The 17,213-nt window shown below is 40.5% G+C and overlaps 1 long non-coding RNA gene and 1 gene segment (V, D, J or C); one reads left to right on the top strand and one right to left on the bottom strand.

Moving 5' to 3' along the window:
* Positions 1–8,500: 8,500 nt before the first annotated feature.
* LOC118147436 (uncharacterized) lies at positions 8,501–9,899 on the bottom strand. Its single transcript, XR_008476520.2, has 2 exons — positions 9,608–9,899; positions 8,501–9,114 (listed from the first exon to the last, which is right to left on the bottom strand). It is a non-coding gene; the product is annotated as an uncharacterized LOC118147436 (long non-coding RNA).
* On the top strand, positions 9,039–9,895 carry LOC118142815 (immunoglobulin kappa variable 2-28-like). The segment is given in 2 exon segments: positions 9,039–9,117; positions 9,474–9,895. Coding segments are annotated over 2 exon segments (459 nt in total).
* Positions 9,900–17,213: the final 7,314 nt, after the last annotated feature.

The following is a 17,213-nucleotide window of genomic DNA, read 5'->3' on the forward strand; positions in this document are numbered from 1 at the left end:
AAAAATGTTGATTTTGGAGTATCAGATAGATTTTTGTAAATTCATAGGAGATAAAAGATCCTAATGCTAAAACTGTTTAATTAGCCTTAATTATCTCTTCATGATAGAAAAAAAAATGAGTCCTTGAAATTCCAAAAGATATTTTTAAAAATATAAAGCATATACTGGAAGAGGTAGAGTATATAATTTTTCTCATAGAAAACTGGAAAAGTACAGAATGATGTGAACGTTTTTATTTCCAAATGTTAAGAATTTAAGATTGGGCAGACTGAAGGAATGGGTACATGAAGGGAACACAGGAGAGGTCAACTTCAATTAAACTGCCCTTGGCTTTTGGTGGGTAGAGGTGTGGATGGTGGTGAAACTGGCCGTTCATGATGTGGACCCAGGAGGCCTGATATGTTTCTTGTGAAGAACCACAGAGTTGAAGACTGCTGCCTGGCTTCCTGGGTGGAGCCTGCATCACTGCAAGTTTCCTGGGAAGATAACGCTTTGAGAAGGGTTTTAGATCTGTAATCACCAAAGCCATAGTAAAATCCTTGTGCAAAGAGACCTCAGGTCATGTCACTCATACCTAGTCAACCCAACACAGCCAAGCAGAGCTTCTGAAACCCAGTCTGTCCCTAGAGGAGGTCTGTCAGAGACTGCTGGTTAGGTCTGAAGATGTCACAAGCACTGGCATGCTGAACAGAAGGCCCAGCAGGGCCTACACCAGCATGTAGGTGGTGTAGTGGGAATGTGGGGATGGAGACCGGTGTCCACGATTCAGACATGTATTTAGGATGTTCAATGTAGCCTTGGGGATCAGAGAACAAGCTGTCTGTGGGAGTTTTATGTCCTTCTTGCCCAGAACCTCCATCCCTGCCCTCTGACTCAGACCTCAACACACATCCCATGGAAAGCATGGGTCATGTATAGAGGTTGTCCTGTGCAACCCCCGAGGTTCAGTTGGACTCTCCTTTCCCAGGAGAGCTCCTCTGCCTCTGCCAACTCAGAGCTTGTGTCCACAGGCAAACTTGGCAGCTATGGCAGGAGGACGAAAAGTCAAGTGAGCATCAGCTTAACAATGAAAGTTTTTTTTTAACTATTGGAATTTTAGATCATCCATTTCTCACTGCTTCCACTCCTTTGGTATTTCTTTGTTTTAAATGGCCTGTACCTTTTGCAGTGGTTGTTTTGGCCTTTCCAGTCCTATACTGCTGTAACTGGGAATGAAGATTCCTTTCATTTTTCACACAAATTAAGTTTTAGAAGTGACTATGTTGGTACTATTTGATCATAAACAGGAATACATTTTCAAACAATAAATGAATGCATTATTTTCACTGTACCTGGTCAGTACTTGGGCATAAACCTGATTCCCCCATTCTAGTAGTAATGATATAACAAAAATTCTTTCCATAGAGTCAGTTTAAAATACTGTTCTAGGAATATTTGTGAATTACTAATGAGCCTGTCATTTACATGCTATGGCATGGTATGACTGAAGTAAAACAATGTTGCAATCAACAGGATAAAGTAATTCAGATTTAGATTAAAGAAATATGTTACATTAGAGATGACTTTCTATTAAGGATAATGGATTCCATGGCAAAGATAATTAAATCTGTAGTTTAGACAGACCGCATATACAGTAAAAATTTCGTTTATAGCAAGTGGTGTATAAGAATAAATGACAAGTCTCCAGAATATTTTTTATACATAGCCAATAAGTAAGGACACACATACAGTCAACATTTTATTTATTTCTTCATCACTGGCACCAGTTGGGAGCCTGGAAATGCTGCACCTTCTCCTGTAAGCATAACACTTGCTAGGACCCTGCACAGTCTGAGGGTTTCAAACACAGCCTCCCTAGGAGGCTCAGTCTCTTCGTGCAGCACCAGCAACTGCAGCACCCAAAGATGGAGTCCACAGCACGTGGGCTCAGGTGAAGATGGCTAGAGAGCCTTTGAGGAAGAGACCATGAGACGTCACTTGTAGGAAGGAGCTCCACTTTTTTTTTTTATTGCATTTTAGGTTTGGGGGTACATGTACAGAGCATGCAATACAGTTGCATAGGTACACACATGGCAGTGTGTTTTGTTTGCTTTCTCCCCTTCACTCACATTTGGCATTTCTCCCCAGGCTATCCCTCCCCACCTCCCCCTCCCACTGGTCCTCCCCTTTTCCCCCCAATAGACCCCAGTGTTTAGTACTCTTCTGTGTCCATGTGTTCTCATTTTTCATCACCCGCCTATGAGTGAGAATATGCGGTGTTTCATTTTTCTGTTCTTGTGTCAGTTTGCTGAGAATGATGTTCTCCAGATTTGTATGAACAGGGCCAGGGCCCCCAGGAAGCCTCCCAGAACCTCTTCCTTTCTCTCAACTTAGGGCACTCAGGCCCTGGAGCGGCTACCATGTCCCCTCTGGAGCAGCCATGAATTTTCCTGCTGCCCTCATGGCTTCAGAGACACACATTCATGTCACTGGGAGGGGATCCTAGTGGGCCATGACATCACCTGCCTCTGATGACCTTCTGGGAGATTCTTCCTCCCTTTGCCAAGTGACCCAACTCTCACCAACCCTCCAGAGGATGGAAAGCTATCTGCACTGCATGGTTTTTGCTTTTGAGCAAGTCAAAGCTCACAGCGATCTCACACATGCACAGCCCATATTAATATTACATATGATTCCTATTTTCATTTTTCCTATCTTCCAGTTTTCTCTACACACTTACTCACTCTGCCCATCCACATTCTCTTGTGAAGCTGCAAATGAGGGTTTTTATTTCCAGGCTGATGTGATTTCCTTGCTGCAATACTTGACATGTGCTCATCATATGCCCACATTTTTAAGAATAAAATATTTTAACCATAATTTGCTCTTCTTGTACTTGTATGTCAGGGTGGCAGCTCAGGGGATTGGTTTGAAAATTTATTTGCTAAAATGCATGAATATGTCTATAAATTCAGTGTTAAAATTCAATGTCTTCTTGCATCCCACAAATTTCAATATGTGTTTTCTTTCACTTCAAATTGCTTTGAAATGTCCAGCTTGGTTTCATCTTTGTCTCAGGCTTTATTTACTAGTATGTTACATAGTTTAAAAATATTTGGATTTTTTTCGGCTAGCTTTGTGTCATTGATTCCTAATAAATATCCTTTGGTTTCTGAAACTTTATTTTGTATGATTTAAATCCATTTAACTTCTTTGAAATATCTTGTCATCCAAAGCATGATCTGTTTTAGCAAATGTTTTAAAATGGCTGTGGAGTCTGCTGTGGTGCCAGAGTGTTCTCTCAGTGTCCATCCTGCCAATGTGGTTGATAGCATTGGCAAGTCATCTGTGTCTGCACTGGCCCGACAGTGTTGCCTGCAGTGCAAGCTGGACCTGCTACAGATCCTTTTTCTGTCCTGGGTCTCACTAAAAGCTGGGAAGACTTCCATGTCACCTGGATGGTGGGTTTGACCAGTATTGCATGGTGTAAAATCTGTTGCCTCCAGATTCCCAAAAGGCCACCCACTGTGAGATTCCTTCATTTTTTTTAAGCTAAAGACACTTATGAAACACAATGGAATGGAATATGTACGTCTATCAGCAGGAACTCTGATTCTCTCCATATTTATGGAGTACATATTACAGTAACCTTACGGATTTGGGAAACCATTTAATGTCATTTGATGACAGCTGTGGAGCTGAACACCCAGAAATACAAGCTGCAGTACAATACCAGCCGGGAGAAGTTAGCCTCCCAACCATAGTCATGCTACGATCAGGCAGCTGCAGAGTTCTCAGGGAATTTTCCGATAATTTTCTTTGTGTCGAGGCAGTTTCTGGCCTGGCTGTCTAATGAGGAAGGTGTAAAAGCAGACACTGTGATGTCCTGACTTCTACTGCACCAACTCTTGCTTCTGTCAATAACTCTGTAGGGCACATAAGTCAAATTCTCAATAGGTATACTTATCCTGTTTTAAGTTCTGGTCAAAAGTTGCTTTTTTTTTTAATGAATTTGCCTATTACATTAAACATTGTAATTTCTTGAATATGGTTTTGCAAATCATGCCTCTTAGTCTCTCTGCAAATATTAATATTGGGGCAAATTTAATAACAGGTTTCTCATTATGTCATATTTTCTCTATAAGTCCTGAATTAGCTGAACTGTAATGACAAATATCATAAGCTAGTTTGAACCCAAAACAAATTACTTTTACTGAAATTTAATACCTTAGTATCAACCTGGAAACAAAGATATTGCTCCTGTTAAAGGACCTATTTAGAAATATCATAAACTTGCACATATTTGCTATAATTTTCCACAGGATCAATAGATTTCCCATTTTAATGTGCTTAATATGGATAATTTTTATGCAATCAGATTTTCTGGGGTAAGCAAATAATATAAATTCTCATATTAGGCTTTAAATTCTACCCAGGGCTACTAGGATTTTACAAAACAAAAAGTCATTTTCTAGGTTGACAATGTTCTTCATTGACCAGAGTAAGAATGCTAAAAATGAGTAAGACCTGGTCACGTAAGTTTCTGAGGCATGGTCATGTCTATAGTCCTGTGTTACACTTCATAATTTCATGTCCTGGCTGCTTCCAGGAGGTTAAAATTTGTTTTACTTTATTACTGATCCTGCATTCTCTTCTTGCTAGGATATATTTTAGAAAAAGCAATTTCTAGAAGTACTGAAATTTGAGCACAGTTGATGCTTCATAGAGCATGCGAGCTTTGGGTGATTGTTGACTCCTGGCCAAGAAAGGACCAGTAAAAGTGAAATTTACTACTGTGAAGCGAAACTGCTGCTTCCATAAGGCAGAGTCACCATTTTGAGGTGTCCACATAGAGGCTGTACAATTATTGTTATAACAGGGAATGAGCACCAGGTAATTTATTCAGCCTCTGACTCTTTCTTATCCTGAACTTTAGATTTTTATGAATAGGAGTTGACAAGAAGAGGCTAAAAAAGAATTTAAGATGATTTTACGAGTTAAAGTGATTTAATTTTGTCTCTGATTTTTCTTGAAGGTCTTAACATTTCTGTATTCAAAATTCATGAGAGTATTTTATTGATCTTAATATAAAATGAGGAGTAATAAGTGTCAGAATTCTCATATTATATTTTTGATTTTTCTGTGGGTGAATCATTTTCTCTAAATTAAAAAGTAAGAAAAAGTTTCTTTGTCTTCTTGATATATTTATACAAATTTTCACATCACAGGCAGCTTCCACGGCAGTTTAGAAGGCTCAAATTCCCAATTCAGTCCCCAGAATCTTCTTGGGGTCTCCACTCTCCACCTCTCAATGAAACCAGGCTTTAATATAAGGTCAGAAAGACAGCTTTCAAGTTCAAATGGTGGAATAAAAGTAATAGCCTTCCAGGCAAGCTATGGTTTTATAAAGACCTACTTTTGAGGACAGAAGTCCCTTTCTATAAGGGTGAGAGTTTCGAGGGAACTAATCAGATGCAGAAGGCTCAGAGAGGCATGGAATTATTGCTTTAATTTTTGTATTAATGTTTGGTGAGGTGGGCTCTGCAGAAAGATTAACATGCACCAAAAAAAAAAAAAAAATCCAGCACTAAATCTCACGGCTTAGCCCATCATTTTATAAGATTTTTTTTCTGTTGTTGTTGTTGTTGTTGTTGTTGTTTTTCCAAGAAAAAGGAAAGACAAATAATTCAAACGTTTGAAAACAGATTCAGATTTTGCAGGTCTAGAGGGTCTGAAGACTTAGAAACATGTTTTGTATTGCCTTACATGTCAAACATACACAACCCTGTTTTATCCAGTTTTTAGAGCGAGAAATTCTCAGAAGCACAAGATATAGACATACATGAAGGTTTCACTCCCTGAGCTCTCTGTGTACCAGAATATTTATTTATGAATGTATGCCCCAGTGGGTGACAATTTGCAGTTAGTGAGATAATCCAGACGGCTTCAGTATGGAATAAGGAATTCAGTCACAGGACCTGCAAATTCATTTCTTTGCAGATGACTTGGTCTTAATTCTTACTCAGGGGCAAACTCTCACTTTTAGTCAGGAAAACCCTCCACTGAAGTCCAGGTGTACAACAGGCCTCTGTATGTCTCAGTCTCCTCCAGAACATGCGAGTTTGCCTGTTGGGACTACTACAGTCTGCAGAACAAAGTCTACAGAATGCATAACAGTGTTGCATAAATGAGCTAAAGATGGCCAGTGTGAACTGCCCCTATGTTGTGTGTTTCTAAGCTGCAGATTATTTCTAAATGGCCTGTGCCAAAATCAAGTTTCCCAATCCAGTCATTTCAAAAACAACTCAAGGAAGATTTTTAGCCATTCAGAGAATGCTTGTTTTTCATACCACAGAAAACCTCACCCACATCTGCTAGCAATAGGGAAGATAAACACCAGGTTATGAAAATTGCAAACCTCTACTGTGGAATTCTCTGACCTACAGACTCCCCACTAAGCTGTTGTCTGGCTACCCCTAGACACAGAGCTCCTTCTCCAGCGTTCCTTTACCTTAGGCGTTCCCTTGTTCTTCACTTTTCTGAGTAGCAACCTGACACCTTCGCTTCCAGACAGTCTCCTGCTGTGAGACTCCTTTGGGCAAATCTGTCAAAGCTTCACCCAACGACAGTGCTGTGTGCTACTGCCACCCTATGGACATCTCTTTCTCTTTGATCAAAACCCCAACTTCTCAAACTCTCTATAAACAGGACCACACTCCCCACCCCACAAACATGATTCCAGCATAATGGACACAATTCCACTCCTGAGGCTGTCTTCTCAAGTTATACAAATAATACACTTGCCTTCAATTTTATGGACTCCAAACTAACAGTATCAGGCAAGTGAGATGCAACTGCAATAAACCCCACCTGTATCGGTCCTTCCTAATGGTCCAGATTAGAGAAATACAGAGGCCTGCCAAACAGAGATTTCTGTTTAGAATTAAGAATATTATCCTTTAAGTTTAATAGTGTATAATAATTTCAGAGCCTTTAGTATAGGGTAATTTCAGAGCCTTTTTATGACTGAATTTTTTTTTAATTGTACTTTGGGATGGGATACATGTGCAGATCATGCAGGATTGTTGCATAGGTACATACATGGCAAAGTGGTTTGCTGCCTCCATCCGCCCGTCACCTATATCTAGCATTTCTCCCCATGTTATTCTTCCCCAACCTCCCCCCAACGCCACTGTCCCTCTCCTAGCCACCCCCAACAGACCCCGTGTGTTATGCTGCCCTCCCTGTGTCCATGTGTTCTCATTGTTCAACACCCACCTATGAGTGAACATGTGGCGAAGGTTTTACATTTTCAGATGTGTAATGGCAACAGATTATGAGCTAAAACAACCAACCCCGATGGCAAACTTTTTAAAGCTTTGTTATTAATTTTCAAAGAAAACAGAAGTACTCTCTGAAACCCAGCAATAGTAAAAACAAACCTGACAGATTTATGACTATTATTCGTTTTCCCACAGTGCAAGTTTCTATACAAGATAGTTGGTGGAACTGTTTATTCATTTAATACCCTTCCATACTAATTCATTTTACCAGTGATAAGATGGACCACAGTGTTCTCTTTTAGATTGTGTGTTTCTTCTGTGTGTTTTCTTTTATATTCCTTTTCAGCATTTGATGTTTCTGACTCTTTTAACTATTATTATGAATTAGGCGTTTGGCATTCTCAAGGCTAAAAACCATATTTGAACTGGTCAGCAGCACAAGAAAAAAGAAGTCAATGCCAGGCACAGTAGCTCACACTTGTAACCCCAGCGCTTTGGGACGCCAAGGCAGGCAGATTGCTTAAGGCCAAGAGTTCGAGACCAGCCTGGCCAACAAGTGAAAACCTCATCTCTACTAAAAATACAAAAATTAGTTGGTCATGGTGAAGAGTGCCTATAGTCTCATCAACTCCAAAGGACTGAGAATCACTTGAACCTGGGAGGCGGAGGTTGCAGATTGCGGTGAGCAGAGATTGCACCACTACACTCCAGCCTGAGTGAAAGAGCAAGACTCTGTCTCAAAAAAAGAAAATCAAATACATAAGATTTATCAAAAGTAATGAAAGAAAATAATAAATAAAAATTTAAATAGTGAACTATGATATGTGATCTAATCCTACTTCTGCACTACAATTTGATATTCTCAATTCACATTAGTGCCATGAAGTTCAACATTTAAAGGCTAATAGCATTTTTACTCAATTTCTTTTCACCAACTTTGTTAAAATATGTTATGCCAGTGCATTTCCCAGAAGATAATCAGGAAAAGCTTTCTTTGGAATAATAATACCTGGAACCCTGTTTTGTTTTTCCCTGTATGTGTTTTCTTTACTCAGCAAATCAGACTTTGTATTAAATAATTGAAGATTACATAGCACTAGAAACTATTCTTTTAATTGGTCCTGGGATTTTTGTTGTTTCTTTTCAGGACAGCAACAGTCTTTGTGAAGTGATTTCATGTACACACCATTATTCAGGAGCCACTAAATTCCATATTAAGTACATCACTGACAAATGAATAATACTCAGGTTTTTATTTGTAATGATCATCTGTATGGTAGATTCATATTCCTGAATGTGATTCTCTTTCACTAAAAACCTAGGGAAATGTTGTCCACAGTACTACTGACCCTGAGACTTAAAACTGTGGATCCAGTTCTTGTTCTTCCTACATAATCTCCTTTTGAACTGAGGTCTCATGGTTGTGGCTGCGCCACATACAGGCTAGGGGAAGACACAGGTTCATACTCAGAGTTAGCAAAAACTTGGAAACCCTGACATCCTATAAAGTGTTACTTGCCCAAGATCCAAACTTTCAAATTCAGATCCTTCTTCCCACTGCTACTGGTAAATTAGACTTTATCTCTATTAGTTTTGGATCAAGGGACACTTTATATCACATTGCTCACAGAGGAGACACGTCCACCTCTCTTTACCTCCCACTCAGTGGCTCTTTCCACACCACTGCACCCACCAGGGGATTTGCATACTGTCCCCTAGGGAGGACCTCCCCTTGTGAGTCCAAGATAAAAGCTCAGCTCCAACCTTGTCTTGACTGATCAGGAATCCTCAGCGCACCTTCTCACGATGAGGCTCTGTGCTCAGCTCCTGGGGCTGCTAATGCTCTGGGTCCCTGGTAAGGACAGAAAGAGATGAGGGAGGAGAATGGGGTGGGAGGGGCCCCACTGCTTCCCATGTTTATTCTAACCACGAGTTGGAGGACTATGGCCTATGCTCCAGTGAAGGGAATTTATATTTTGCCCTGAGAAAGATTAGAAACCTACTAAAAGCAGTGTTCTGAATAGTATCTTGAAAAGTAAAGGATCACTTGTACCTATTTAATAAAGGGTTTGTTTTAAAAGTTTGTTTTTATAATATGAATAAAAATTTGTAAAAATAAAAGATTAACCGTAAATCAATACCATAAGGCAAATCTCAAAAGTTGCTCATAATGCTTGCATATAACCTTGCACTTCTCTCTCGTAATTTCAGGATCCAGTGGGGATATTGTGATGACCCAGACTCCACTCTCTCTGCCCGTCACCCCTGGAGAGCCGGCCTCCATCTCCTGCAGGTCTAGTAAAAGCCTCCTGCATAGTAATGGATACACTTATTTAAATTGGTACCTGCAGAAGCCAGGCCAGTCTCCACAGCTCCTGATCTATGCGGCTTCCAACCGGGCCTCTGGAGTCCCAGACAGGTTCAGTGGCAGTGGATCAGGCACTGATTTCACACTGAAAATCAGCCTGGTGGAGGCTGAGGATGTCGGGGTTTATTACTGCATGCAAGCTATAGAGCTTCCTCCCACAGTGGTACAGCCTCGAACAGAAACTTCCCTGCTGGGGTGTCCCAGCTGCTTACATGTGCTACTTGTCTGGGGAGCAGCTCAGCAGGGCTCTTGAGTCTGCAGAAGAGGAAGCTGTTGGAGAACTCAGGGGCAGAGTTTACTATTGAGGACTTTGACCCATGAGAGTCTCAGCGGCACCTCAGTCCCACGTGGTCAAAGCTCCATTAGTTGTCAGCTTCATCTTCACCCTGCCTGTCTTGCTCACGATTGCCAAGTACATTCAGTCAGCATAACAGCCAGAACACAGGTGCAGTTTAGTGGCAACACAGGTGGAATACATGTGGAAAATGACTGTGTGGGGTTTATTTTATACAAATTAATACTTGGTGATAATACTTGGAATTATTTTCCCACTTTCCTTACTTTCTGTTTCCCTTGACCACTCACACTAAACTGCACTTTCCAGTGTCATGTTGGAGAACATGTTCTATATAAGCTGTCCTCAGGGGGAGTATGGATATGAATAATTAGTAAAAATGTTTGATTTCTGACTGTTCTTAGATTTGTTAATCCATATCAGATATAAGATCTTAATGTCAAGAGACTCTAATTTGCCTCTTATTACTTTTTTCCCAGCGAGGAGGGAGTTCTTACAACTCCAAAAGTGAGCTTCCAAAATAAGCAGCATTGGCTGGGTGCAGTGGCTCCTGCCTGTATTCCCAGCACTTCGGAAGGCCGAGGTGGGTGGATCACCTGAGGTCAGGAGTGCAAGACCAGCCTGACCAACCTGGTGAAACTGGGTTTCTACCAGAAATACAAAATTAGCCAGGGTGTAATGGCATTCGCCTATAATCCCAACTACTTGGGAGGCTGATGCAGAAAAATTGCTTGTACCTGGGAGGCAGAGGTTGCAGTGAGCCAAGATAGCACCATTGCACTCCAGTCTGAGCTACAAGGCGAAGTTCTTTCTCAAAAAAGAAAAAAAAAAGCAACATAAACTGAAAAGATAGAGAACACAGAGTTTACTAAATATGCCACAGGAATAAATGCAGAAATATATGAGAGGCTTTCTTTTCCCCGTAAACCAAATTCTAACTGTAAAACTGTTTATTGTAAGTACTATTTAGGGATGATAAATTTAGTACTATATCACATAATAAAAGGTTTCAAATATTACAAAAATGTATTCTTTACATATGACATCACCCTTACCAGAAAATGAATCTGGATCTTGCGTTTTAGTTGTAAAATTAGAAAATTTATTCTTTCAATAGATTTTATGCAAAATAGTGTTTTATCAAACTTAATAATCCATCATGTCAGTTACATGTCACAATATTGCATGATAGACACAAAATGATTAGAACAACAGAACAAGAAGATCTTACTTTAGGTTTAAGATTTAAAGTATATTTGAGATGATTTTCTACTCCAACATAATGAATTTCATGGTAAGTGCAATTAAAATTCTGAAGTGCCATTTCTGTTGGGTTTATTAGACATAACAATATTTATATAGAAATCAAGCAGACTGGAGCTGTGAAAATAAAAAACATAAGATACTTAATACACTGTTTGAAACACTAAGTAATGCATTACAGGGCTTAAAAGTTGTTACAAAATTCAAGGAGAAGCGTAAATAGCAGGAGCAGGAGCTAAGCAGTGTCATTATCATCTTTCGCCATCAAGTGATTGACGACACCTAATGACCTAAGATTCTGCTTTGATGTGAGACAGGGGATAAGGCGCAAACAACTCAAGGTTGGTTGGACACTTTTAAAAAACAAGCAAACATACAGCCTACATGATGTTGATATCCCGAGGGGCTATACTCTCAAGTTGAAATGGTGAAAAATGAATGATTCCAAATACTGAAAGGGATACAAGAAGAATCAGAGCATAATCAAATGTATTACAAAGAAGCTTCAAAATATGGTGGACTAAATGTGATGAAGTTTCTCTGTCTGTGCCATGGCAATGTAGAGACTAGAAGGTGGCTTCGGTGGTGCCAATGGCTGTGCTCCATGAGGTCACTCAGGTGGGCAGGAGGCATGACCACACTCAGCACAGTTCTCCTCCTTCATTACAGTCACTGTCTCCACGTCCATTCCTCGGCAGCATGAGGTGGAGCAGAGTGAAGGGAAAGCTGTTTTCTTATAAAGACCCAAAGAAAACTCCAGCTTTCCACCAGGGATAAATGTTTAAACAATTAATGTATTAAGGTTAGTTCATTATTTATGTTTAATAATTAATTTTCACTATCACAAAATCAATACTAAATGTTGCTATGTCAAAGACCTGCCTGTAGATGGCAAACAAATCCCACAATAAACCAAAGAGATGGCCATGATCTAAAAATATTAACTGGCATTGTAAGGGTGATAATGTCTGATTATCAACATGGAGCCCCTAAGGCTGAAATGGGGTCTCATGTGTGACCTGGAGCACCCAGGAGGAGTTTCCAGTGTGTTGTGTTATGGGGAAACCCCTCTGTGCTCTGAGAATTCAAGCCTGGCACTATTCCCCTTATGTAGCTATAAGAGATGGAAATGATTGAGGAAATTGAGGCTAAACGATGTCAAAAGGATGGGACCATAATCTAATAGAATTAGTGTTCCATTAATAATAAAGAACCAGAGAGCTCTCTTTATCTCTCTCTTTCTCTTCTCTTGCCCCTAACCCTACTTTCTACCCAAGGTGGCTATCTCCAAACCAGGAAGAAGATCCTTACCAGAAAGTGAAACCTGTTGGACATTGATCTTGGAATTTCCAGCCACCAGAAACATAAAATTAATTACTGTGGTTTAAACCATCCAGCTGTATCCATTTTGGTGTGGGAGTCCCAGCGGACTACTACACCATCCTTGCCATCTCCGAGCAGAATCAGCCTCTGGAGACTCCCCATGGGCACAGATATCCAGCTTTGTTCCTGTTCCTCCTGCTGTTCTGATTCTCTAGTGAGGAAGGAAGGTGGAGGCTTCATCCTGTTTGCATATTTTACTAGAATGTCTCCCTTGAAGATTAAGTAGTTAGTCTGTTTTGCTTTCTAATCAGAACTTCATCAAACTGAATGAACTACTTGCTTGGTATTAATACTTGGGGAAGTTCATGTTTGCTCCCTACTTAGATGTCAGTGGGTATGTTGTGCATACCGTCTCCTACCCCTTTTCCTATGTCCCCACAGAGGTCACTGTTACCTGTGGGGACAGACAGAGTGTTAACAGCATTCTACTTTAGCTTGACTCCAGCAGAAAACAGGCCTAGCTCTGAGCTCCTGTTGGCTCACGGTTCCCTGTGGACACAATGCCTGACTGGGCCAGGGTCCAAATGTCTGGACAGACATCACTCTGGCCATCAGCAGCCAATCTGACCAAGGAACCTCATTGTGAACAGGATTCCAGCAGCCGTGTGAGCCCTGAAAGCTGGGCAGAGAGGTCCTACATGGCTCCAGTCATAGGGGAGGCTGCCCATAGGCTGTGGAGGGGTTTTGTCCTGTGACCACACAGCCACTGAGCCTCATGTGCTGCTCTGTCTGATGGGATTTCCCATGGGGAGGACCTGCCCACAGAAAGCTCTGGGCACCAAATGTTCCCCTCCCATTTCCTGGATCCACTGCCTGTCTCCCTGGAACTGCTGCTCAGTTTCTCAGAGCCCCTCTGGTCACTCAAAGTTCTCAGTAATGGGCAAGTCACTGCTCAGACCAGCAGGAATATGGGAATAGAGCCTGAGTTTTCTCACTCTTGGACTCTGAAATGAAGAAGGAGTCATGGAGGGGTCCACCATTGCTGGTTTTAAAAGTGCCTGCTCAATTTATCAAAATTTAAAGTTATGCACTATAAAAACAAAGTTATATTTATTCCTGTATAAATGTATGCATTATATTGATTTATAATATAGTTGCATAGCACATATAGATCAATATAATTTACATCCAGAACATCATTTTTTTCATTTATATAATGTGTACATATATATTTATGCACACACACATAAACACACACACATACTAACTTATTTAGCATGTGCTTCTTATCATTCTAATCAGAGCAGAACCTGGCTGAGTAAAGACTCTGGGGACATTTGCTGTTCCTCCCTCTTTGGCTCCATCATGATACCAATCATTCAGGACCAGTGAGGACAGAGCTGAAGATAGCTGGCCCCAGGAGCCCAAGCCCAGGCCCAGGCCTAAGGCCCTGGTCTCTGAGTCTTTCACTCTGACTATGGGCTCTGGACTTGGTGCAGTCCCCTTGGGAGTGTGAGCAGTTTCCTTCCCTGAAGCCCCTGCCAAGAATCCCAGTGGACAGGACCTTTGACTCCTTCCAGGTCCTCAGCCCCATGGCTCAAGGGAGTTTTAGCTGCTTCCTCCACAGCCCAGGGCCAGAACCCAGCAGCACAAGCCTGACCCTAATTAGCCCTGGGGTTGAGAACTCTACTGCAAATCTCTTCCCTTTTATTTCCATGCTTAAAATTATTTATTGGTCTTAAACTCAAGGCCACTTTTTCACAACTGCTGAAGCTAAGGTTGTCATCTGGAAGATTAGGAATTTGACTTCATGCCATTCTCAGGGCTTGTCCTGTTCTATTCTCAGAAGGTAAAGATACCTATAGACTTTCTTCTCCCCATATGACTTCACTTAGAAGCTTAGTGAGATTTGGCAAAGCTCTTAACACCTACACAGCAGCTATTCCCCTCCTCCTTTGGTGTGTAGCTGTCTCCTGCTGGGCAAGCAAGGACAGTGAGTCTCTCCCAGCCCAGAACAGGAACAGGAATTAGGGGCACATGTGATCAGCTCCAGAATGAGATATCAGAGGAGTAAGGGGAAGTAGACAGTGTTTTGGATGATGTTGATCCCGTATAATATAGGCATGGATGGCAAAGAGAGCTTTGCTCTGCTTTTTTTTTTTTTTTTGGTGGGGGCGCAGGGTCTCACCATGTGAACCAGAATGGAGTGCAGTAGCGTGGTCATGGCTTACTGCAGACTCAAATTCCTGGTCTCCAGCCTTCCTCTCACCTCAACTTCCTGAGTGAAGACTACAAGTGCTCACCACCACATCTGGCTATTTTTTAATTTTTATTTTTAGTAGAGATGTGGTCCCCACTATGCTTCCCAGGCTGGTCAGACTCCTGGGCTCAAGCAGTCCTCCTGTTTGGCCTTCCAAAATGCTGGTGTTAAAGGCGTGAGCCACTGTGCCTTGGCCTGCACTTTTTTTCTGGGATAGTTACGACTGGCATAATGTAGAGTCACTGCAGCCCTCTTGAGACCATGAAGCATTAAGCCCAAAATTGAAATCCAAAGTGGTGCAGGTGCAAAGCAAAAATGTAGAAAGACATAATGGAAAGCTGAGGGAGGTGGATGGCTTGAGTTTATGAGTTTAAGAATAGCCTGCATTAAATTGGTCAGCATCATGTGATAAAAAAAAGTTAAATATACGAAACTTAGAAAATAAAGTATTATTGATAAATACTGAAACATAAGACTTTTATTATACTTCTACTTCCTCACCATAATTTGTGGTCATCAACCCAGAACACTGACATGGAGTTCAACATTTAAGATGAGTGTCACTTTTTTTTTGGAAAGGAAAGAAAGAAAGAAAGAAAGAAAGAAAGAAAGAAAGAAAGAAAGAAAGAAAGAAAGAAAGAAAGAAAGAAAGAAAGAAAGAGAAAGAAAGGAAGGAAGGAAGGAAGGAAGGAAAGAAAGAAAAAAAGAAAGAAAGAAAGAAAGAAAGAGAAAGAAAGAGGAAAGAAGGAAAGAAAGAAGAAAGAGAGAGAGAAAGAAAGAAAGAAAGGAAAAAAAGCATGAAGGAGAGAAAAAAAGAGGAAGAGAAAGAGGGAGAGAGAACGGAAGTTTTGCTTTATTGCCCAGGCTAGAATGCAGTCTAAAAATGGGTATTAAAAACCTCTTTTATTTCAATAATTGTGCTTAACAATGGAGACAGGAAGGAATAAGGGAGAAAAATAACAAACCAGCAGCCAACCAATATTTCATTTAAACCTGTGAAATGCTATGCAATTGCTGAGGAGTGATTTACTTCCAATTATATAGTCACTTTTAGAGTAGGTGTGATGTGGTACTGAGAAAAATGTATGTTTTGTGTATTTGGGGTGGAGAGTTCTGTAAATGTTTATTAAGTTTACTTGTTCCAGGTCTGAGTTCAAGTCCTGGATATCCTTGTTAATTTTCTGTCTCGTTGATCTGTCTAATATTGACAGCAGAGTATTAAAGTCTCCCACTATTATTGTGTGGGAGTTTAAGTCTCTTTATAAGTCATTAAGGACTTGTCTTATGTATCTGGGTGCTCCTGTATTGGGTGCATCTATATTTAAAATCATTAGGTCTTCTTGTTGCATTGATCCTTTCACCATCATGTAATGTTCTTCTTTGCCTCTTTTGATCTTTGTTGCTTTAAAGTCTATTTTATCAGAGGTGAGAATTGCAACTCCTTTTTTTTCTCTCCATTTGGTTGGTAAATCTTTATCCTTTTGTTTTGAGTCTTTGTGTATTGTTGCATGTGAGATGGGTCTGGATGCAGCATACCATTGGGTTTTGGCTTTTTATCCAATTTGCCTGTCTGTGTCTTTTGATTGGGCATTTAGTAAATTTAAATTTAGGATTCATATTAATATATGTGAGTTTAATACTGCCATTTAATGCTAGTTGGCTGTTTTGCCCATTAGTTAATGTAGATTCTTCATTATGTTGATGCTTTTTATATTTTGGTATATTTTTGGAATGGCTGATACTGGTTGTTCCTTTCTACATGTAGTGCTTCTTTCAGAAGCTCTTGTAAAGCAGGCCTGGTGGTAATGAAATCTCTGAGCACTTGCTTGTTCACAAAAGATTTTATTTTTCCTTCACTTATGAAGCTTAGTTTGGCTGGAAATGAAGTTCTGGGTTGAAAGTTCTTTTTTTTAATTGCATTTTAGGTTTTGGGGTACATGTGCACAACGTGCAAAACAGTTGCATAGGTACACACATGGCAGTGTGTTTTGCTTCCTTTCTCCCCTTCACCCACATTTGTCATTTTTGGGGAAAAATGACAAAAGTTCTTTTCTTTAAGGATGTTGAATATTGGCCCCCACTCTCTTCTGGCTTGTAGTGTTTCTGCTGAGAGATCTGCTGTGAGTCTGATGGGCTTCCCTTTGTGGGTAACATGACCTTTCTCTCTGGCTGCCCGTAGCATTTTCTCCTTCATTTCAACCCTGGTGAATCTGACGATTATGTGCCTTGGGGTTGCTCTTCTTGAGGAATATCTTTGTGGTGTTCTCTGTGTTACTTGGAGTTAAATATTGTCCAGCTTTTCTAGGTTGGTAAAGTTTTCCTGAATACTATCCTGAAGAATATTTTCCAGCTTGAATTCATTCTCTTCATCACATTCAGGTACACCTATCAAATGTAGATAAAGTCTTTTCACATAATCCCATATTTCTTGGAGACTTTGCT

The sequence above is a fragment of the Callithrix jacchus genome, chromosome 14, assembly GCF_049354715.1.
Source record: "Callithrix jacchus isolate 240 chromosome 14, calJac240_pri, whole genome shotgun sequence".
NCBI lineage: Eukaryota > Metazoa > Chordata > Mammalia > Primates > Cebidae > Callithrix > Callithrix jacchus.